This window comes from Haliotis rufescens, unplaced genomic scaffold (genome assembly GCF_023055435.1).
Source record: "Haliotis rufescens isolate VD_foot unplaced genomic scaffold, xgHalRufe1.0.p SCAF_3, whole genome shotgun sequence".
Lineage (NCBI taxonomy): Eukaryota > Metazoa > Mollusca > Gastropoda > Lepetellida > Haliotidae > Haliotis > Haliotis rufescens.
Genome location: NW_025964001.1, coordinates 44,593,149 through 44,617,704, shown reverse-complemented (window position 1 = coordinate 44,617,704; position 24,556 = coordinate 44,593,149). Strand labels below are relative to the sequence as shown.

The 24,556-nt window shown below is 38.8% G+C and overlaps 1 protein-coding gene across 2 annotated transcripts; it reads right to left on the bottom strand.

Moving 5' to 3' along the window:
• Window positions 1-439: 439 nt before the first annotated feature.
• Window positions 440-9,954, bottom strand: LOC124124252 (gamma-butyrobetaine dioxygenase-like). Of its 2 annotated transcripts, none has more exons than XM_046487388.2 (15): window positions 9,741-9,954; window positions 6,585-6,649; window positions 6,165-6,259; window positions 5,556-5,680; window positions 5,002-5,144; window positions 4,446-4,504; window positions 4,257-4,332; window positions 4,009-4,053; window positions 3,407-3,531; window positions 2,685-2,825; window positions 1,864-1,924; window positions 1,713-1,766; window positions 1,278-1,346; window positions 1,058-1,162; window positions 440-826 (listed from the first exon to the last, which is right to left on the bottom strand). In XM_046487388.2, the coding sequence occupies exons 1-15, from the start codon at window positions 9,901-9,903 to the stop codon at window positions 719-721; spliced, it is 1,434 nt and encodes a 477-aa protein (XP_046343344.2). In that variant the 5' UTR covers window positions 9,904-9,954; the 3' UTR covers window positions 440-718. The 2 variants fall into 2 exon arrangements, with proteins under 2 accessions (XP_046343344.2, XP_048258957.1); XM_048403000.1 differs by lacking the exon at window positions 9,741-9,954 and adding an exon at window positions 6,850-6,917.
• Between the last annotated feature and the right edge of the window lie 14,602 nt (window positions 9,955-24,556).

The following is a 24,556-nucleotide window of genomic DNA, read 5'->3' as shown; positions in this document are numbered from 1 at the left end:
GCAACCTCATTGTTAATCTAAACACAGCTTTGGAAACTGCATATATTGTTTTTCTTTGCTTCACTACTAGATTTGACACGACACATGGCAATCGCCTCACGTTACCCTGATTGTGTTATACAAATGATGCCCCGTGGCAACAAACTCTCCAAATAGCTCGTGTCAACAAAACAAGGTTAATGTAGTGAAGTCAGTATTTGAAATTGCCAAACGGGCGTGTTTTCAATGCTTTTATAGAAATATTTCCTTTCGGGGTAATGAGGAAAGCGGGGTAAAGAGTAAAATCATGGTCAAACACGGATTCCATACACTCTGGCGGACCAATCAGAATGAAAAATTCTAACGTCTTTTAGTAGAACGTACAATTAAAACTAAAATAATGTATACGACTGTTTAAGATTGGCAACAGCAGGACAGAGTCATTGCAAACAAAACAACGGGAGTTTTTAGCTTTATTCGGTCAGGTGTTCATAATTCTGGTGATGTATCAACATTGGTTCAGATACAGCAACGATCAGAAACGTTATACATGGATGCAACCGATGATGTCCATTGTTCAGTATAGGTACAGTAAATGAACTGGAAATTGAATTAATATAAATGCCAGATGCGCGCGGCGTATTATGTATGATCACGATATGTAACACAATCTTAGATACACATGAGTGGGTAATCACGTTTCAAGCCCCTTCTACAGGGTTTTGTAGCTTGACATGTGCTATTGCAAGTCCAAGTTGCCCACTCTCGTTGCCAGTTTGCCATCACCAATCTTGTTAGAGAACACCTGTACCTGACTCTTGAACTCGTCAATCTGCACATAACATCCCTGTAACAACGAAATATCATTTGGTACTAACAAAATGTGATTGACAGAGGACACGGGTAGCCCAGCTCCCGACGTTCATACAGTTTGGCCCTCATTTAAAGAAGGTTCATACTCCAAAGAAACTCACCCAAAGTGAAAGTCAATTCTTAAGTATTCGCGAAATGAACGAACTTAATTAAGAAAGTAAAGATATATAAATGCCAATCCTTAGTAGATTGTTGCTACAGTTACCTGGTAATGCCTGATGCCATCATGAGGATTGTAACTCTCCCGGCCGTGGAGGACACGTCTGTTGTTGAATGAGATCATGTCCCCTTCCTGCATACGGTGTCGGTACTGAGGGACGAATTAACAATATAAACATTATTGAAATAACGACATGTGATAATTATCTTATAATTATATTAGCTGCAAATAACTGGATACTGATGTGACTGTGAATTATGTTTACCTGTGATGGGAAGTTGTTTAACAAAGTTGCCATGACTTTGTAAGCTCTGAAGTATGGTTCCACGTCCTCCTAAAGCAATAGAAACAGAGAGAAAGTAGCAAAACGGTTCACAGACCACTCTCATCATTGTGAATATTATTCTAAAGAGTATTCTTTTCGTATTGCTGTCAAAAATAGTTGAAAGGAAAGAAACAAAGTAACAAAAAGCTTAAGGCAGCAAAAAATGAAGAACCTTCAATCATGAATCAACAACAATCATGCATTGAATTGTGATGTCGTTGCATATTACATTTAACGCATTGACGAGATTCGGTTTAAGGCATGATTAAGTGGAGTTACTTGCGTTATTGAACGCAATTGCTTTTGTCTGCTCGGCCACTATGTTCGATCTGTGTATGTTGTAAAATAACATTGATAGTTTGTATTATTTAGTACCTCTTTAACAAGCAGAGGACCACCAAGACCTGGGTGCCATGTAACGCCAACAATCTGAAACAGAAAACCAATACAGGCTGGAATATTATTCAGCAACACGACACACCATGAACACATGCATCGAAAACACAGAAATGTAGGTGAACATTACCTCTCCGTCACTGTTGAGGGATATATGCGGCCTTTGGTAAGACATGTGAACAGGAAAATCTCTGAAACATCAAGCCAAGTATAATAAACACAAAGTCGATTGAGTCTGATCTGAGTTTAGGTTAAGTGAGCTGAAATGGAGTTTATCGTCGCGTCCAGGATTATTCCATTTAAAAAGCGACGTGTGTGTGTGTGTGTGTGTGTGTGTGTGTGTGTGTGTGTGTGTGTGTGTGTGTGTGTGTGTGTGTGTGTGTGTGTGTGTGTGTGTGTGTGTGGCTGCTTGTACAAGTGCCGAGTTGGAAGTGCAAGTCCACTGCGATACTATGCCGCACTTTAACATGAATACCCCACTCAGACACAGTACTCTGACTCCAAGCCGACGACTGCTTGTTTTACCCCCTTAATGCCGAGCGCCAGAGAGAGTAACAACAATTACCATCTTTTTACATCTTTTGTTTTGACGCAGCTGGGGATAGAAGCCCGGGCCTCCCGCTCACCAGGCAGATATCTACTTTGCGAGCAACTTCCATCATGATCCGAGTTGCGATTAGTTATTCATCGCACTATCTATATTTAAAAGTGGGCTTCCTGATCTCATATGGAGACTTTAGGCTAGATTTTAAAATATGAAGGTTTTTGACGTCATGAACGATGGATGACGACAGTGAGTTCTCATGACGTCGGGTGTCTACGTGCATCCACACAAACAATGAAAACAATGGAAGACATTAGCCAATCATCATTTATCAAGAACCATATGCGCATTAGGAATTACTGAAAATAGTTGCACCAATATACGTGCCACTTTGGAAACATGTTTACCTGTCATAGTGGACAGTTTCCCAGTTGACAGGTATCCGTACAAGGTCCTGGAACTCTTTTGGGTACTCCTCTCTAAGCCTGTGAGCCACATGGAACAAGTCCACGAAGAAGTTCTTACCTCCAGTCACTTGTTTGTCAAATCTGGAAAAAACGTGACAACCTTGTATGTGAAAGTTGTTTAAAATACAACTTAACTTAAATGTGTGATTTTGACAATGCTGTCTTCAAAATCTTTGAGTCAGTCAGTGCTCTCTTCTAAATGTTTGAGTCAGTTAGTACTATCTTTTAAAGTTGTGAGTCAGTCAGTAGTGTCCTCGAAATGTGTGAGTCAGTCAGAAGTGTCTTCGAAATGTGAGTTAGCCAGTGCTCCCTTCAAAATGTGTGAGTCAGCCAGTGCTCTCTTCGAAATGTGCGAGTCATTCAGTGATGTCTTCTAAATGTGTGAGTCAGCCAGTAATGTCTTCTATATGTGTGAGTCATTCAGTGCTGTCCCCGAAATGTGTGAGTCATTCAGTAATGTCTTTTAAATGTGTGAGTCATTCAGTATTGTCTTTTAAATGTGTGAGTCAGCCAGTGCTGTCTTCGAAATGTGTGAGTCAGTCAGTAATGTCTTCCAAATGTTAGTGTTAGTGAGTATTGTCTTCTAAATGTGTGAATCAGTCAGTAAGTCTTCTACTGTTAAATAAATGGCAATAACTTTGAAATGAATAAGGTGTGGTCACCTTAGGCAGTGCAGGAACTGCAGCCCTGGGGGAGACTCGTACATTGGCTGGTCCATGTGTAACTCCAGTCTCACAGGCGTGTAGGCGAAATTGATAGGCTGTGGCGTATCCTTAACGTCGAATATCTTGGAACAATTGAAAAGGTAAATTTCGTAACGTAGTACTGAAGGAAAAGGGTAATAATGGCCAATATATGAAATATGTTTTATATGCTTCTGGATGTCTGTTGGTGTGAGTGAGTAATTAAATGTTATCTAACGTTACTAGCCGCAACGTTTCAGCTAAAACAGGTTGACCTGAAATTATTAGTGTTTGGATCAGGCAAATCAATTACTGAATTGCATTATAGTGAAACGATGACGGGGAATAAGCAAATCACAGAGCAAATATACGCCTCAGGGAGCTGAGACTGCAATCAAAACAAATACATTAAAATGGGCTATCATCAGACACGTATTATGAGCACGTTTGTCGTGTGCTTTTAACAACAATTTATGGACAATGGATGATTCTAAATTATTTCGTCTTATTAGCACCATCTAGTCATTTGATTTTTGTATATGAATGGTTGTAACATGACACAATATACAGTATATCCCTACCTCCCCGTATACAGATGACTGGATGGGCGCTATTCTCTCTACCACCTGGTAAAGAGGAAGACATATCCTAATGAGAATGAAATATCCAAACTCCAAAAGTCTGTCTCATTACACAAACATATGTTCAGCTTAAATTATCATCACATAGCATTACGACATTATGCTTAAAGCTCGGGATAATATCATTAATCATTGATTTGAGATTCAGTGACATTTTTTGGTTTCCTCATGTAAACACATTTGCTCACCTTTTTAATTGTCATCTCCTGCGTTGGTACGTTTTTCACCAGACATATTCCATACTTATTGAGATGGTTTAGCCATCTGGTAATACAAATGATGCATAATCAAATATGTGTAGATGTATTGTAATCAACCGATCCCTTCTGTGGAACTGATTACAATATTTGCGAGTTAAATATCAAAATTCAACTTACTGGAATAGGCCGGTGTCACTGCCCATAACGTCACTGTACGCTACCTCAGGAATCTGAGCCTTGCGATGAAGAATAAATTAGTTCGCTAAAGTAATCAAGTAATCAGCAATCGGGACAAACAAAATAGCAGCAATTAATTTAAACTCCTATAGTTACGAATGACTCAGATGACACCAGGTGTTCAGAGAATGGATGCTCATGTCCTCCCCGACCAGTAACATCCATATTGTAGGGTAAGGTCATGTAAACAGTCGACAACCTTCTAAGTGAATATATTCGAAGTAGAACTACCACAAAATTAATTATCTACAACACGTGGCATATATGTATGTCTGTCCCAGACGATTTGTACCCTGAAATGAATATGTTCAAGACATTGAAAAAATTCACAATTTTGAAACAAGTGACGATGTTTTCGCTGACCAGCATGATCGATCCTGTTGCTTCAGTGAACATCGTGGTCGAATGAATTCTTGCGGAAGCCTCTCCTAATTAATGTATTGGTAACACACCCGCAACGTCTCTAAGCGACGACAAGTCGAAACTGATGACTTACCTCTGAGCTAAAGACCATCTTGCGCTGATTTTTTATTTCAGTCAGTGATTTGTCTGAGTAGCTGTAATGCTTCAGAAATGGTACGGGAAATAACCCCATGTGGTTCTTGTCATCACTCCAGATTACCTTGAGAACCTTGTCACCTGTGAAGTTAACCTTTGCCTGTCAACGAACACTTACAAATACAAAATACAACCAACAATGTTTAGAAATGAAATTGTTAAATGTTGACAAATTATCCATAACCACCTGTTGGTTCTTCTGGTCACCTTAATCGTACTGCTCCCTTAGCCGTTAAATCCATGATTTATCGATGATACTTAATTGAGGCAGCATCTTTCTAGCACATAACTTGGATATCCGAGGGACAACGTGTTTATATAGTAATAATAACGTTAAGTATATTTGATTATGGAAAACTAATTGATTCGGCATGCAATATACGTAAAGGAAAGTAAGAGGAAAATAACTGATACCAATAGTGCTGCTTTATAAGAGATTAAGGGATGAATGAACTAAATGGCTATGGTCAACGAGAACATGTTTGTGCATACCGTCAAGCCGGGCATCTGACACAGTGGCGTCTATGTTAACGTCCATAAAGTTCACTATGGGTTGGTTGGTGGATAGGCGGCAGGATGGACAGTGACAAGATTGACGCAGCCACATACTGTGATATCTGCAAAGAAAGCTCTGTACATATCATTGCAGCTGGGTCTAAAAGAAATAATGAACTATATGAAATATCAAAACAAAGAGATGACAAATGGTAAGAGAGTAAAAGCTGGATTTATGTACATCTGTATTAGCATATGTTATTCACAACCTTTTCGAAGTAAAAATTCCGCCTGTACCTGAGAGCTATTAGAGATGAATACAGATGCGGCATAGGTATATCGGGGACCTAATATGTGATAAGTGCTTGGGACGGTGTGATACATCTCCGTTATATGCCCGAGATACCTATTACAGGATTGCTTCTCAATACCACAGGAGCATGTTTCTTACACCGATCCAAATACATACTATTGTATGGGTATCGGATAATACTTTAAAAAAAAAATGTTTGTTACAATCATCTCGTTATTTGCTAATATATGTAAAACACAGACATTTTTAATAAGTTACGTTATCTTAACATGGCTTAGATCTTAATCACTTACTTTGATATGCTACCGTCGTCCCATTTGATTTCAACATTTTTGCCGCCGTCAACTGTCGTCACAGCAGCAACCTTGGCAGTTGCTGACCTTGCAAACTGTCATGTGATACGATGGTATATACGACATGTTCTCGCAGTGCTGATTTTCGTTTGGTTCGTAAAATGAAAATCACAATTACCCTTTCAGAATATAATCCCTATCTATTGCAATGGTAATGCAATTGTATTTTATATTCGAAAGACTATAAAACGTGTATTTTTTATTCAAAAGACTATTGAAAAAAGACAATATATATCAATGCAATAGGTTATTTGATTTGGTTATATATTCAATTATTTCTGTAATAGTTATGTAAACGAATGTACGCGCTTAGCAAACGTCGAATGCTGCTTTGGTTGTTTCTCGATTTAATGGACGTACCGCTGTCTTCAGAAATAGTTTCCTTTCTACCAGACTCTCATAACTGGACTTTGATGGCGATGTTGCTGGAAATTGAAAGGTATTGCCTGAAAAGACCTCATTATAAAACAGCAATATGTACATACACACACGCACGCACACGCACGCACACACATGCACACACACATATATAGATGAGTAGGTTATCTTAAAGTTAATGCACTTCATAATTTAAAATAAAAAATGATTTAACATAAGTTCAACTCTTTGAACGAGGGGAACATACCGTCACTCGAGGCAGACATTTTAAAACACACACACACCAGAGTTTGCTGGGTTGATCCGATTCCAACTGGCCTGACATAACATGTGTTCATCCGGGCTTTTTTTGTATTATTTATAGCCTTGTGTTATTACTTCTTTTTAACTGTTATCTAACACAGATAGCAATTTTGCGTCACCTGCTTACTTACGAGTATATTTATATACTTATGACTTTGGGAATCTAACTGTGAGTATATGGGCGAAGTAGAAAATATTGACAGACACTTGCGAAAAGTAAAGATCATATTATTCCATGACGGCCAATGGGTACTAATGTGATGGAAATGTCTCTAAACCCCAAGAAATGGTAATCTCTAGTTTAATATGTGGACATTTAAGGTTGATAACATCACAGGCATGACTAAGTACAGATGTGAACCTTCGGTGAAGGTAGTCCTTAAATCGGGCAAGCAGTCGGAAATACCAATGAAAGAACACTGAATGAATTTACACTACACATGCTCTTCCTATGATGACACGTGCGTGAAGGCATGTGCGGTGTGGGATATGACGTCTAAACTCATGCACATCACAATAAGACAACTGATTATTTGCGACTGGTGTAAAGCGGTTTGTTTGCAAGTTCTGAAATCGATTTTGTGCTGAAAACAGCTTTTATAACTTATGTTTCCGCATTGGATCTTTTGCATCAAAGTGCATATTTGTTATTACATAACACTTCAATAATGTTCACAGCCCCGATAACCAAACTCACTCACTATGTAAGCATATGTACAATGACACGCTTTGCAATATTGAGGAACACAGGTTGATACATCACAAATGGCCCAGAAACTTAATTAAGTGATTCGATGACATGCAATGACAAATGAGAGAGAGGGAGAGTGAGTTACATGTATTTCCCATTCAATAATTAAAGACTTTTAACACCAAAGTCGATGGTAAATAAAGCTGAACATAGTAAGACTGTGCAGCGATAAAACTAGGGGTTCGACACAACTGGAGATTCAATACATCCGAGCGCGAGACAACGGGGTTCGACTGTATATTAAGTGTGCTGTCAAATATATTTTGAATTCGTACAGGAAAAATGTACATTAGTACTCCAAAACAGCAATTGTATCTTTTGGTATGTCATCTATCTGAAAGTAACACATTGGACCTTGGCGATGAATCTATATCACGCTACTACACAGGATTCGTTTGTATTATTTATCCTCCGCCTGTTCTGCATGTTCAATGTATAAATGTGTGTCTGCACACTAAGTGGTTGACGTGTTTAAATCTCGATAAGCTGAGAAGTGCGCATATGCCTTAGACCTACTTTCTGAATGGAGGTTAAGTTGACTTAAGGAACGGTGCTATACCTCCAAGACCTGTGTATGTCTGGAATAGTACGAGCAGTATCAGTGTAGACGGGATGCCTCAGCCGCTTCTGTGAAACCAGACTTTCAAACTTCTGATGGAAATGCTAAAGGTGCATTAACATGTTTCATAGGATTCTTAAATGGTGTTCTGATATTTATAAAATGTCTTGAACACAAGGTAAGAGTGGTCTTAGCAAGGGGAATACTTGGTATTGCAAGGAATGTCTCGACACGTGCTGTGACAAAGCTATTTTCTTGGGGCATTCAATAATGACATCAACATGCGTAAATACATTGGTGCTGGGAAGTATTAAGAGGAATGAAATATAAACAGAAATGAACATATGCATTTCAAATATTTCGTGCAAGGACAATACATTATTTTGGTCTCGATTCACTTATAATCATTCTACATTTTCTGTTCATGATACCAACATAGCAGAGCAAGAAGATGTTTTGCATAATTCAGTCACACATTTTATGAACTCTACCAGGTATGCTTTAATAGAAAATGCTGCTGATAATGATTATTAAGGTCGTGATGTTTCATGTGAAGGTATTTGTAATGAATTAATGATGCGCACAAAGGAACATCACCTGGCTAGAGCGGTGAACCAATGAATGTGTAGTCATGCAAGATAACTGTGTAATGGAACTGTCCACAGGTGTTTGTTTCCATCAAAGGACTTATGGTGTCATCTATAGATAATCTACTTAATTGTGTCACTGAAAGTGGGCTTCTGTTCTCTCGTCTTGGTGAGTTGAGTACAACACATATACCGTCTACTTCTCACCCCGGATTAAATAAAAAGGAATACAATGTGAAGGTGCTGCTCATGTTGCGGGGTTATATTTCAAATGAGCTGAAGTTATATGCGTGGCCCTTATCCTTGCTTACACCCACACACGGCAGTTACAAATACACGAACACGACAGCTGTTGTTATACGAGTTACAGTAATTAAATGGCCCATATAGTTCCAATGACGATATGTATGTAGATCTATTATTATACATTCACTGCAACACTTCTGTGCATTTCTGGTTTAGTGTCACATTGTGTTAAATTGACTTTTGGGGGTTAAATATTGCCATAACAAAGAATGGTTTATTTTGATAAATGAAATGGGTTCTTTAGTATTCATAAATTGTGAATATATACCAAGGGTCGGGGTAAATGTGGGGTGGGTATATGAGGGGTGAGAATCGGTTATGTGTGAATGATGATATATATATTAGTACCAGAACAAGATATGACATGTTTTAAAGTTTATAACCTTATAGTCTGGTTTGTTACAAAAGCCTGACATGATAGATTGCACATTAAATGACACATGCCTATATTGGGGACATAGTTTCATATTGATATTACAAAAAGGAATCATATGTGTGATTTGCTCAGTAAACTTCACTTGTTCATGACTCAGACAGAACCTGCTACTGGGTCATCAATAGCCATGATCACGACCAGCTGATGTACACCATGCTGAGTGACAGTAACAGAATTTCAAATAAATTTACAATACCTGTGTTGCTCGCAAGTCTTTTTGAACTGGAATCGACGGACAATCCAAGAAGACGACATTCCTGATTCCACCTTTGAATTGAATTTGGCAATACCTGCTTCCTACAGAGCCGGAGCACAGCGCGATACATGGTACTGCAGTGCTGAGTTCTACAGTAAGACATATATGCACGAAGGACGTGTGTACACCGAGTATGGCTGATTCCCTCCGTACACTGACCTCAATCCAGTGGCGGGCTTTTTTCTGACATAGAGGTCATGAGTAAACCGCTATACTGAACAGATGCTTTTTTCAAAAATGGGTCGCGTATTTGTCTGGTCAGCACTAAATTACATTCGATCGTAAATGAGGGAACGGTGTAAAACAGGGTAACAGAAGATTTATTTCACCATGGGCTGAGATGAAAAAGGACATAAGTCTCTGACGTCCATTGCTTTTATCTGGAAACTGTCGCATTATATGTTATATAGTGGATACGAACATGACAATCAGATTTATACCAGACAGGTCATTGCATGAAAATAGCAAAATGATATTGTAATACACGCACGCACGCACGAACGCACGCACGCACGCACGCACGCACGCACACAGAGATGGGGGAAACCAGAAACAAGAAATAAAATCTATCCTCAAATGTAAGTGAATATTGTCTTTCATGGCATTTGGCAGTATTATGACGTTGAATGCTAGATTCTCTCCGAACCTTGTCCTTGAGCATTGTACAACAGAGGCTTCGGGAGTGGATGTATGCACATATCCTTACTGTTTCACTTATACAAACTGACCTTATTTCCAAAATATATATGCAAAGGTTGTTGTCTTCTGATCAGCTGTCATTTGTCCTCATGGCAAAAACCCACAAATAAAACATCCAGGCCGGTCTGCTTTTGCTATTCCATGGGTACTGCAGCCCTCATACGTCCCCCTAGTGACCACTTGCAGATCCACTCCTTGTGACCACTTGCAGATCCACTTCTAGTGATCACTTGCAGATCCACTTTTAGTGACCACTTGCGGATCCATTGAAACAACCGCAATGGATGTAGACAACTCTACATCTTTATATCGGGAGTATACCTGGTCTTTGAACGGCATTTAGAAGTGATACGTAAGGAAGAGAATATATGGATGTCAACTTTTTTATTATGAGGAACACAACGTTCCGGAGTATATGCTTACTCCTTCATCAAGTGAATGAATGCCATGCGGCAGAGCATATATGTGTACATGTAAGGACAGCAAAATTAATAAGATAACAACAGGTGGAAAATAACAAAGGGATTGTACCTGATTACTATAGTAAGTAAATTATCCAAATAAAAATAAATATGAACGCACATGTTCACTCTGCAGTAATATTAGTTTAGTTCTGATGTATGTTCTATATAAATGCATGGCGCAGTGTCTCAATGGTATTGTATTTTCGCACCCAGCGGGACTATTTCTCTCTCACTCTCATGACATGTTATTCTTGTGAGAGACACATTTATTGAACCAAAAGCGTTATGTCATCCGGCGTACAGGATCGGCATATGAATGTTAATAAAACTACCACTTGTTTATTCCAGTACTTACATAGGCGTGCATGTACGTCGGCTGAGTTAAACCATTTAACATGCTGGTTTTGTCGCTCCCTCAGTAACAACAAACAAACGTTTTATGGTTAGAGTCATGAAAAATTGAACCGAGGATTGGTATACAGCGACCTTACATATGGCAACAGTAACGATCGCGGATGTCTGTGTGCGTGTTTGTGTGAGTGGATTTGGAGTCGAACGTGCAGTGTAAGGTTTCAAATATGACATTGGGCGCTGTTAATTTGGCAGGTATCCTACTTTGACATTGAAAAGACAGACTGAGTGTATTTATACCTAGTCAAATATGTCAAATATATACACCGCAAAAAAAAAGAAAATCAAAAGTAATTTTAGATGTATATTTTACATATCATATAAATAATCAACAGATGGTAATCGATTGTTAAAATTGGCACACATGATTTTCATTGTCCCAGGTTCCATATAGCACACATGGAACAGAGGATTGCTAAGTTGAAGGTTATCTGTTCTCAATATCTTGTTTCGACAACATTAGCGCCAAACACTGATTGGCATCTTCGTCCCATGGAAGCAATCATGCCCGAATTGTGTCCTGGGGAATGTTAAGTCACTCACCCACTTGCCGACACTACTTGTCCCAACTGTCGGATTTTCTTAGGTTGATGCTGACATCCTCGCAGTCTTTCATCAAGTGTATCAACTGAATGTTTGATTAGGTTTAAATCTAGAGACCTAGGGGGTCAAGATAGGACCTTGATGTTGTGATTCCTGAAAAAGGTCGTTGTCAGTCTTGCCGTGTGAGGTCTGGCGTTGTCTTGATTGAAGATGACGTTCGCTTGTTGAATAATGACAAGGAGGGCTGGCCGAAAAATTTCACAATATTGAGGTAAGCGACATTGCTTGAGTATTTTGAGAGTTTTTTATTTGTATTAAACAAATATCACATGGCTCTGTCATATTATCTTATAAGGAAGAGAATATATGGATGTCAACTTTTTATTATGAGGAACACAACGTTTCGGAGTATATGCTTACTCCTTCATCAAGTGAATGAATGTCATGAGGCAGAGAACATATATGTGTACATGTAAGGACAGCAAAATTAATAAGATAACAACAGGTGGAAAATAACAAAGGGATTGTACCTGATTACTATAGTAAGTAAATTATCCAAATAAAAATAAATATGAACGCACATGTTCACTCTGCAGTAATATTAGTTTAGTTCTGATGTATGTTCTATATAAATGCATGGCGCAGTGTCTCAATGGTATTGTATTTTCGCACCCAGCGGGACTATTTCTCTCTCACTCTCATGACATGTTATTCTAGTGAGAGACACATTTATTGAACCAAAAGCGTTATGTCCTCCGGCGTACAGGATCGGCATATGAATGTTAATAAAACTACCACTTGTTTATTCCAGTACTTACATAGGCGTGCATGTACGTCGGCTGAGACAAGCCATTTAACATGCTGGTTTTGTCGCTCCCTCAGTAACAACAAACAAACGTTTTATGGTTAGAGTCATGAAAAATTGAACCGAGGATTGGTATACAGTGACCTTACATATGGCAACAGTAACGATCGCGGATGTCTGTGTGCGTGTTTGTGTGAGTGGATTTGGAGTCGAACGTGCAGTGTAAGGTTTCAAATATGACATTGGGCGCTGTTAATTTGGCAGGTATCCTACTTCGACATTGAAAAGACAGACTGAGTGTATTTATACCTAGTCAAATATGTCAAATATATACTCCGCAAAAAAAAGAAAATCAAAAGTAATTTTAGATGTATATTTTACATATCATATAAATAATCAACAGATGGTAATCGATTGTTAAAATTGGCACACATGATTTTCATTGTCCCAGGTTCCATATAGCACACATGGAACAGAGGATTGTTAAGTTGAAGGTTATCTGTTCTCAATATCTTGTTTCGACAACATTAGCGCCAAACACTGATTGGCATCTTCGTCCCATGGAAGCAATCATGCCCGAATTGTGTCCTGGGGAATGTTAAGTCACTCACCCACTTGCCGACACTACTTGTCCCAACTGTCGGATTTTCTTAGGTTGATGCTGACATCCTCGCAGTCTTTCATCAAGTGTATCAACTGAATGTTTGATTAGGTTTAAATCTGGAGACCTAGGGGGTCAAGATAGGACCTTGATGTTGTGATTCCTGAAAAAGGTCGTTGTCAGTCTTGCCGTGTGAGGTCTGGCGTTGTCTTGTTTGAAGATGACGTTCGCTTGTTGAATAATGACAAGGAGGGCTGGCCGAAAAATTTCACAATATTGAGGTAAGCGACATTGCTTGAGTATTTTGAGAGTTTTTTATCTGTATTAAACAAATATCACATGGCTCTGTCATATTATCTTATAAGGAAGAGAATATATGGATGTCAACTTTTTATTATGAGGAACACAACGATTCGGAGTATATGCTTACTCCTTCATCAAGTGAATGAATGTCATGAGGCAGAGAGCATATATGTGTACATGTAAGGACAGCAAAATTAATAAGATAACAACAGGTGGAAAATAACAAAGGGATTGTACCTGATTACTATAGTAAGTAAATTATCCAAATAAAAATAAATATGAACGCACATGTTCACTCTGCAGTAATATTAGTTTAGTTCTGATGTATGTTCTATATAAATGCATGGCGCAGTGTCTCAATGGTATTGTATTTTCGTACCCAGCGGGACTATTTCTCTCTCACTCTCATGACATGTTATTCTAGTGAGAGACACATTTATTGAACCAAAAGCGTTATGTCATCCGGCGTACAGGATCGGCATATGAATGTTAATAAAACTACCACTTGTTTATTCCAGTACTTACATAGGCGTGCATGTACGTCGGCTGAGACAAGCCATTTAACATGCTGGTTTTGTCGCTCCCTCAGTAACAACAAACAAACGTTTTATGGTTAGAGTCATGAAAAATTGAACCGAGGATTGATATACAGTGACCTTACATATGGCAACAGTAACGATCGCGAATGTCTGTGTGCGTGTTTGTGTGAGTGGATTTGGAGTCGAACGTGCAGTGTAAGGTTTCAAATATGACATTGGGCGCTGTTAATTTGGCAGGTATCCTACTTCGACATTGAAAAGACAGACTGAGTGTATTTATACCTAGTCAAATATGTCAAATATATACTCCGCAAAAAAAAGAAAATCAAAAGTAATTTTAGATGTATATTTTACATATCATATAAATAATCAACAGATGGTAATCGATTGTTAAAATTGGCACACATGATTTCCATTGTCCCAGGTTCCATATAGCACACATGGAACAGAGGATTGTTAAGTTGAAGGTTATCTGTTCTCAATATCTTGTTTCGACAACATTAGCGCCAAACACTGATTGGCATCTTCGTCCCATGGAAGCAATCATGCCCGAATTGTGTCCTGGGGAATGTTAAGTCACTTACCCACTTGCCGACACTACTTGTCCCAACTGTCGGATTTTCTTAGGTTGATGCTGACATCCTCGCAGTCTTTCATCAAGTGTATCAACTGAATGTTTGATTAGGTTTAAATCTGGAGACCTAGGGGGTCAAGATAGGACCTTGATGTTGTGATTCCTGAAAAAGGTCGTTGTCAGTCTTGCCGTGTGAGGTCTGGCGTTGTCTTGTTTGAAGATGACGTTCGCTTGTTGAATAATGACAAGGAGGGCTGGCCGAAAAATTTCACAATATTGAGGTAAGCGACATTGCTTGAGTATTTTGAGAGTTTTTTATCTGTATTAAACAAATATCACATGGCTCTGTCATATTATCTTATAAGGAAGAGAATATATGGATGTCAACTTTTTATTATGAGGAACACAACGATTCGGAGTATATGCTTACTCCTTCATCAAGTGAATGAATGTCATGAGGCAGAGAGCATATATGTGTACATGTAAGGACAGCAAAATTAATAAGATAACAACAGGTGGAAAATAACAAAGGGATTGTACCTGATTACTATAGTAAGTAAATTATCCAAATAAAAATAAATATGAACGCACATGTTCACTCTGCAGTAATATTAGTTTAGTTCTGATGTATGTTCTATATAAATGCATGGCGCAGTGTCTCAATGGTATTGTATTTTCGTACCCAGCGGGACTATTTCTCTCTCACTCTCATGACATGTTATTCTAGTGAGAGACACATTTATTGAACCAAAAGCGTTATGTCATCCGGCGTACAGGATCGGCATATGAATGTTAATAAAACTACCACTTGTTTATTCCAGTACTTACATAGGCGTGCATGTACGTCGGCTGAGACAAGCCATTTAACATGCTGGTTTTGTCGCTCCCTCAGTAACAACAAACAAACGTTTTATGGTTAGAGTCATGAAAAATTGAACCGAGGATTGATATACAGTGACCTTACATATGGCAACAGTAACGATCGCGAATGTCTGTGTGCGTGTTTGTGTGAGTGGATTTGGAGTCGAACGTGCAGTGTAAGGTTTCAAATATGACATTGGGCGCTGTTAATTTGGCAGGTATCCTACTTCGACATTGAAAAGACAGACTGAGTGTATTTATACCTAGTCAAATATGTCAAATATATACTCCGCAAAAAAAAGAAAATCAAAAGTAATTTTAGATGTATATTTTACATATCATATAAATAATCAACAGATGGTAATCGATTGTTAAAATTGGCACACATGATTTCCATTGTCCCAGGTTCCATATAGCACACATGGAACAGAGGATTGTTAAGTTGAAGGTTATCTGTTCTCAATATCTTGTTTCGACAACATTAGCGCCAAACACTGATTGGCATCTTCGTCCCATGGAAGCAATCATGCCCGAATTGTGTCCTGGGGAATGTTAAGTCACTTACCCACTTGCCGACACTACTTGTCCCAACTGTCGGATTTTCTTAGGTTGATGCTGACATCCTCGCAGTCTTTCATCAAGTGTATCAACTGAATGTTTGATTAGGTTTAAATCTGGAGACCTAGGGGGTCAAGATAGGACCTTGATGTTGTGATTCCTGAAAAAGGTCGTTGTCAGTCTTGCCGTGTGAGGTCTGGCGTTGTCTTGTTTGAAGATGACGTTCGCTTGTTGAATAATGACAAGGAGGGCTGGCCGAAAAATTTCACAATATTGAGGTAAGCGACATTGCTTGAGTATTTTGAGAGTTTTTTATCTGTATTAAACAAATATCACATGGCTCTGTCATATTATCTTATAAGGAAGAGAATATATGGATGTCAACTTTTTATTATGAGGAACACAACGATTCGGAGTATATGCTTACTCCTTCATCAAGTGAATGAATGTCATGAGGCAGAGAGCATATATGTGTACATGTAAGGACAGCAAAATTAATAAGATAACAACAGGTGGAAAATAACAAAGGGATTGTACCTGATTACTATAGTAAGTAAATTATCCAAATAAAAATAAATATGAACGCACATGTTCACTCTGCAGTAATATTAGTTTAGTTCTGATGTATGTTCTATATAAATGCATGGCGCAGTGTCTCAATGGTATTGTATTTTCGTACCCAGCGGGACTATTTCTCTCTCACTCTCATGACATGTTATTCTAGTGAGAGACACATTTATTGAACCAAAAGCGTTATGTCATCCGGCGTACAGGATCGGCATATGAATGTTAATAAAACTACCACTTGTTTATTCCAGTACTTACATAGGCGTGCATGTACGTCGGCTGAGACAAGCCATTTAACATGCTGGTTTTGTCGCTCCCTCAGTAACAACAAACAAACGTTTTATGGTTAGAGTCATGAAAAATTGAACCGAGGATTGATATACAGTGACCTTACATATGGCAACAGTAACGATCGCGAATGTCTGTGTGCGTGTTTGTGTGAGTGGATTTGGAGTCGAACGTGCAGTGTAAGGTTTCAAATATGACATTGGGCGCTGTTAATTTGGCAGGTATCCTACTTTGACATTGAAAAGACAGACTGAGTGTATTTATACCTAGTCAAATATGTCAAATATATACTCCGCAAAAAAAAGAAAATCAAAAGTAATTTTAGATGTATATTTTACATATCATATAAATAATCAACAGATGGTAATCGATTGTTAAAATTGGCACACATGATTTCCATTGTCCCAGGTTCCATATAGCACACATGGAACAGAGGATTGTTAAGTTGAAGGTTATCTGTTCTCAATATCTTGTTTCGACAACATTAGCGCCAAACACTGATTGGCATCTTCGTCCCATGGAAGCAATCATGCCCGAATTGTGTCCTGGGGAATGTTAAGTCACTCACCCACTTGCCGACACTACTTGTCCCAACTGTCGGATTTTCTTAGGTTGATGCTGACATCCTCGCAGTCTTTCATCAAGTGTATCAACTGAATGTTTGATTAGGTTTAAATCTGGAGACCTAGGGGGTCACGATAGGACCTTGATGTTGTGATTCCTGAAAAAGGTCGTTGTCAGTCTTGCCGTGTGAGGTCGGGCGTTGTCTTGTTTGAAGATGACGTTCGCTTGTTGAATAATGACAAGGAGGGCTGGCCGAAAAAATTCACGATATTTAGGTAAGCGGCATTGTTTGAGTATTTTGAGAGTTTTTTTATCTGCATTAAACAAATATCACATGGCTCTGTCATATTATCTTAAGATCATATGATCATATGTTGATTTGTTTATCCATATATACATTGTTAACATTTCCGGGCTGGCTGAGCAGCCTAGCGGTTAACACTTGTGTATGGAGCTCATTTCTGGTGTTCTGCTCAGTCTTGCTAGAATATTGACAAAAAGCGGTGTAACACCATACTCACTCGCCACCTCATTCTCAATATTCCTGATCCATGCCCGAGAGAGTGTGCCTGCAGCAACTTGAACGGTTACACGTCTCTGCGTCTCGCATTAATTTCTTTTATTTACGCATTGATTGTAGATTCAATGCATCCACACTAATGGCCTTCGTTTTGCATAATGGTTCAATAGTACCCAAAGCAGATTGAAAACTTATCGTAGTGTGTCAAATAATTTCATCAGATTTCGTAGAGTACATCCCAAAGCATCGATATATGTTTAGTTATATTGATTCCTTGTCTGTTTAAAACCATAGTCAGCAATATTCCAGTATAAACGGCACTGTAATTCACCTGTTATTCGCACTTCAAGTGCCGCAAAGAGGGGGTGCTATCTGGACGTGGTAAATAACAAAGAATATAACTAAACCCACATTCATGATTGCGAAGGTATGACGCCCTGACACAGCCATGAAATCATTGTGCTGAAGTTTGACAGCTAATTCCCTTCTAGAAATGTTAATAACTACCCCTCCGTTTCCGTGCTCTGAATAAGCAGTTCTTTCGTGTTCCTTTTCAGGAACTATTGAGAAATATTCCAGGCATATTCCGGCGGTCTGTAAGTAAACGAGTTTTGACAAGACAATCCAATGATTGACATCATGACGTACAGAAGGATTGATAACACCATCCTTGCAGAAAACCAAGATCCAATTACCCTTATCACTACCTCAACAACTAGCATCTCAGAACCAAGTTCGCCTTGGAGACGAAATAAAACTCCCAACTACACTTTCTTGAAATATCTATGTACCCTTTAGGCATCACTTAATCAGTCTACCGCAAGCCCACATAAACAGATCAGTACACCCACGACCTATCCAACTATCGCCCCCAGATTATTGCAATTATTTAAACTCTCACCAGACGAGCCAAGTCCATGTGCAGTGCTAAACGCCTCAAGCACAAGCTTCAACACACCCAACAAACCTTCGTCAACCACAACGTCTACCCAAAGAACCTATTCAAACAGACCTTGAAAAGCATCCAACAGTAACAAGATGTGCGTCCTGCCAAACCTGAGTCATCCCCTATTCGAGTAACCATCCCGCACCAAGGAAACATCACCCACCACATCAGCAGACTACTGAAGTAAATTGTCAGCACCACCGTCACCGTTACGTCACATACGTCACAAATTCTGCATGAATAGCTTTTGTTTCACTATCAAATAGTGATAATATCAATTGATCGCGGCACCGTCACACACACACGTGTATAGGCAAGTCAACTGTTCAACTGTGAAAGCACGTTGAAAGTGCCTGCTCGATTTTACCTCAAAAGATATTAAATATGAACACCAAAGGCTGGAGCTGCTAAAATAAAGCTCGACATTGAGTGACTGAGTGAGTGCTTGAGGTTTTAACGCCGCTTTCATCAATATTCCGGCAATATCACGGCGGGGCACACCGGAAATTGGCTTCACACATTGGGAATCGAACCTGGGTTTTCGGCGTGACGAGCGAGCGCTTTAACCACTAGGCTGCTTCCACCGCGCTCTCGATATAATGGGATAGACTATTTGAGTCATACTTCGTCTTACACTTTTGTAGGTATGTTTTTGTCACTCTGAATAACTATGCATATATCTAAATATAGAACAGATGAGGCTGTTTCAGTAGTCTATTATTTCTCGTTCAGGTTTATAAAGCAGTGAAAGAGAAAGAGAATTGGCTATTTGACTGTTATAGCACTATGTCCGATTATCGATATATCTGAAGCTTAAGTCCTATCTTGGCCATCCAGGTCTCCAGATTCAACAGCTCATGAGTGGCCACGTATACTAGTCGGGACTAATAGCGTCTTTATACAGTTAGCCCACTGAAATACATGCAGTTTAACGTGGATGCCGCCTTCAGACAAAGTATTCTGATTCCGAGCTGTCCACTTCTTGTTTTATCCCCTTAATGCCTAGTGCTAGGCAAGGTAACAACAAGTACCATCTCTTAACGTTTGCGGTATGACGCGGCCATGGTCTCGCACCACCGGCCTTCCGCTCTCCAGACAGACATACTCTCTATTCACTAGACCCCGGAGGCGGACTGGCCTTCAGAACATTCAAAGCGCATCAGATATTAATAATGATAAAACTATTTCAATTGGTTGTGGTGAAAATTAAGGTATCTGAAAATACACGAAAAAACCCAAAGATATCTGGATTTAGGAGATACTGTTTATATTCTTCAAATTTCTCATATATTGCCTTGATATATTGTCTCATAGAAACAGACAATATCGGACAATATTTTACATTGTACGATCAATTTAATACCTGATTTTAGTGTCCAGTATAGAAGGCAGGCGCTGATAACAGGGGTCCAACTAGGCACGCGATGTTAACAATAATGAACCTTACACAGACAACGTTAAAAACACTGGTACGAGACGGTGACAACAGTGTTAGAAGAGAGTCTGTGTTAGCAACAATAATAATGAAACAACAGGGAAAGATGACAGTCAGTGTTATAACAATGTTAGAAAGGGGAGATGTCAGCGAAGCGATTGAAGAGATAGAGGCGGATGTTACCTACAGCATATAGAACAGACATGCAGTGTTAGAAAGGGCCTGATGTTGACAACAATGATCGCTAACAACAATGACAGAAAGGAGTTAATGAAAGAAGAGTAATGCTAACAAACATGATAGAAGAGTGGTGTTAACAACAATGATAGGTAGGGGTTAATGTGAACAATGAAAGAAGAGTAATGTTAACAACAATGATAGAAGAGTGGTGTTAACAACGATAATAGAAGGGAGTTAATGTTAACAACAAAAGAAGAGTAATAATAACAAAAAAGACAGTATAAAGGTGAGGTGAGGTGAAATTGGGTTTAACGTCGCGTCCAAGATTATTGCGACGTCAGTATAAAGGTGTTAACAACAGTGATGAAAGGAATTAATGTTATCTACGAAAGAAGAGTAATGTTAACAAAAATGTAGAAACGGAGTAGAAAGTAGTTAAGAACAATGATAGAAGAGTGGTGTCAACAACAATGATAGAAAGGAGTTCATGTTAACAATTTAAGAAGGGTAATGTTAACAAACATGATAGAATTGTGGTGTTAACAACAATGAGAGAAAAGTGGGGATGTTGGCAAAAGTGATGAAAATAGAATAAGGATAGAAATGAAAATAATCATGTTAACAATGAGGATGCACACGGAGGGAACAACAACAGTGACAGGGTCATGAGCCACCATTTAGTGAATGGCTATTAGGGACACTATATATTGACTTATTATAGTTCACCGAAGTGGTAAACGTCCGAGACCCGCATCACTTCGGGCTTTCCTCCCACATTAAGCTGACACGCCGTGATATAACTGGAATACTGTTTAAAGCGGTGTTAAACCCAACTCACTCACTCACTCACTTATTATAGAAACAGAGGGACAGGGACATGAGCAACCATTTAGTGATTGGCTATTAAGGACACTATATATTGACTTATTATAGAAACAAATGATATGTTAACAACAGTGATCGTCAAGAGGCGATGTCAACATCAACGCTAGAAGCCTCACAGATCTAGAAGCCTCATTTACAATAATAAAAAAAAGCATTTTAACAACAATGACAGAAGAAATGTTAACAACAGTAATAGGAGAAAGGGTGTTAAACACAATGATAGAAGGGAGGCGATATTAACAACAGTGAGAGACTTGACCAACAATTTCATTGAGAATCGTCTTTGGATTGGTAATTTTCAAACTTTGATGTCATAGAAGTGTTACAATAATATTGACTCCAGGAAGCAATAATCTTTGGTTTGATTTTTCCCCCTCAAAGAATTTGACTGTCATGTCAGTGAACCCATGTGTTACTTGATCCTTAATGTAAGCCAAATGAATACAATGTTTTACAATTTAATTGAGATATTTTCCAAAAGACACTACGAAATATTTTGAAGTTGGTCGATCCCAAAAGGCGAGGAGACTATTTGACCTCAGTGAAAGGGTAAGAAATCAGACAAGCGTTTCAGAAACACTCAATAATTTGTTGTGTTGATGAATAAGTTTATATACCCGAATATTTGTTTATGGTTCATGTCACATGTAATCAGAGTGGATCTATTTTACACTAAGTAGGTGAAATGGGATTTAACGGCGCCTATATATATGTATATATATATATATATGTGTGTGTGTGTGTGTGTGTGTGTGTGTGTGTGGGTGGGTGTGTGTGTGTGTGTGTGTGTGTGTGCGCGTGGTACTATGCCGCAGTTTAACATGAATACCCCATAGTATACTGACTTGGAGCCGAACAGTCCTTGTTTTAACCCCTTATATTGCCTAGCGCCAGGCAGGATAACAACGAGTACCATCTGTTTACGTCTTTTGGTACGACGCAGCCGGGGATCGGACCCCTGATCTTCTGTTCTCCGGGCGGACGCTCCACCACTAGACTAGTGCAGCGTCAAAGAGGTCTCATAAAATGAATTGTCACAATAAAATGGATAGCTTGGAAAATATTTTACAGCAGCTTTAATTTAAGCTGGTGCTGGCTCTAATTCGTGAGTATGTTTAGTATATGTTGTTTAAACATTTTACTTATTTCTATGGACATTGACGTGAATATCCCGATTACAGGACGTAAAGTTGTTAATAAACTTAAACGGACGTCGTGTAATCGGGATATTCACGTCCATGTCCATAGAAATGTGTGTGTGTGAATTCACTGTCCATTCAAATATATTTTCTTTGAACTACTAATAGGTTCAGTAGTCGAGATGTATTATTGACAGGGTTAGCAGGCATGCATAACATTTATCCTATACGGTATCAAGTATGGTATTTACGTATGAACTACTACTTGTATGTGTGGAGATGCGTAGGGGCGTCTCAAAAAGATGCGAACCGGCTGAACCTACATCAAGAGGTCAAAGAATGAAGTATATCTCAATAGGCACATACCACTCTGGTATTTGAACAGTGTTATTCTGGCGCTACGCTTCATGTCCCGGAGTATCCTGAGTTGTAGAGCAAACAGACATTGTTTACTATTCCAACTCGAAAATCGGAGGTAACCAGATTACCATCCTATTTTCAGGTCGGCTTGAATACACGAAGTAGTGCTTACACATGATCAAGTTAAGCATGGCTAAAGCAAACAGAGTTCCTGAATTATTCATTAATATTTTCAATAGAAAATATATAAAGGTTGAGGCGTCACATAACTTGACAGAGTGGTGTTCGGTACAGTTGGCCGAACAAAATAAGAACAGTTTCTGAAGAGTGTAGATTCTGAAGAGTGTAGAAGAACAGATGTGATGTTGTGGCATATAATTATATTTCTCATTTAAGCTATCATAATATTACCTAGTACAAATACTGTCATGAAATTAAATTCGTTAATTAAATATGTTAAAGCTGGTGAAACAATTACGTTAGTCTTTGTAAACGTACGACCACGAGGTCAATAAAGATCGTGATGTACTGAGGACTACTCGTACAGTATATACATCCTTCAACAACAGGTTATTATAGTAAGCAAATGATTTCAATATGCATGTGTAAAATAATAGCCCTTATGCTACAAGGAGTGGTTGAGTGAGAATCATCTACGAAGGTCTTCATTGATAATTCATCACTACCCACTCCGTTTTTGTAGTCTTCACTGAAGAAGTACACGTCTACAACACGTTTATCTCCCGACTGTGAGATACGTTTCATTCACACTTTGCTGCAGGGCGACTGCTGAATCCGATACTACCGTTCTAGCATGGAACATCCCCTTTTTGCCAGCAGTGGGGATGGTGAATAGAACAAACAGGACCCTTAAAATAAGCCAGATTTCATTTATGGTCACCAAGGCAAGATCGCGATATAGTGACAGAAACATTGTCTGAAGACTAACAGTTTATAAAGGTTTATAGATCATAAGACTCATTAACGATATATTCGAGAACTGTTAGAACTCTTGGCTATATTATCAGTTAGTGGAATAAGCTCTTCATTCTTGTCCCTGTTCAGCAAATAGTCAGACGCATGCATGAAGTAGGTTCTTCTCATATTTTTGAAAAAGCGCCAATCATTGACACACAATCCTTCCAGCATGTGATGATTTCCACCACGAACATAGTTTTAAGAAGCCAATTTGCTGGTATGAACGAAGGTTAATAATTACTTGTGTCGTCATGCAGACAATGCCGTTCGTACTATGGTCAGTTGAGTCAATCTTCTATCCATTATGGTGTCTTATCCCAAAACCTAAGGACAAAAGTTTTGCCTAAGAATGGGGGAGCAAAATAGCTTCGTGGTTATTTTAATGTTAGCATTTGAGCATATTAGAAATAATGTTCATGTTTACATTGTATGGTGAAACTGTATCAGCATACTTGTGCATATGAAAACGTGACTTCGTAATTATGTGTGTGATCGACAAGTTCCGTTGATAAAGAATGTAATGAAGGATTGTTCGT

Coding starts and splice junctions, on each gene's coding strand:
- LOC124124252 (XM_046487388.2), bottom strand. CDS start 9,903: ATGTCTTACTGTAGAACTCAGCACTGCAGTACCATGTATCGCGCTGTG. Junction 6,650..9,740: donor AAGACTTGCGAGCAACACAG/GTATTGTAAATT, acceptor TTCAATTTCCAG/CAACATCGCCATCAAAGTCC. Junction 4,054..4,256: donor AGGAGATGACAATTAAAAAG/GTGAGCAAATGT, acceptor CCTCTTTACCAG/GTGGTAGAGAGAATAGCGCC.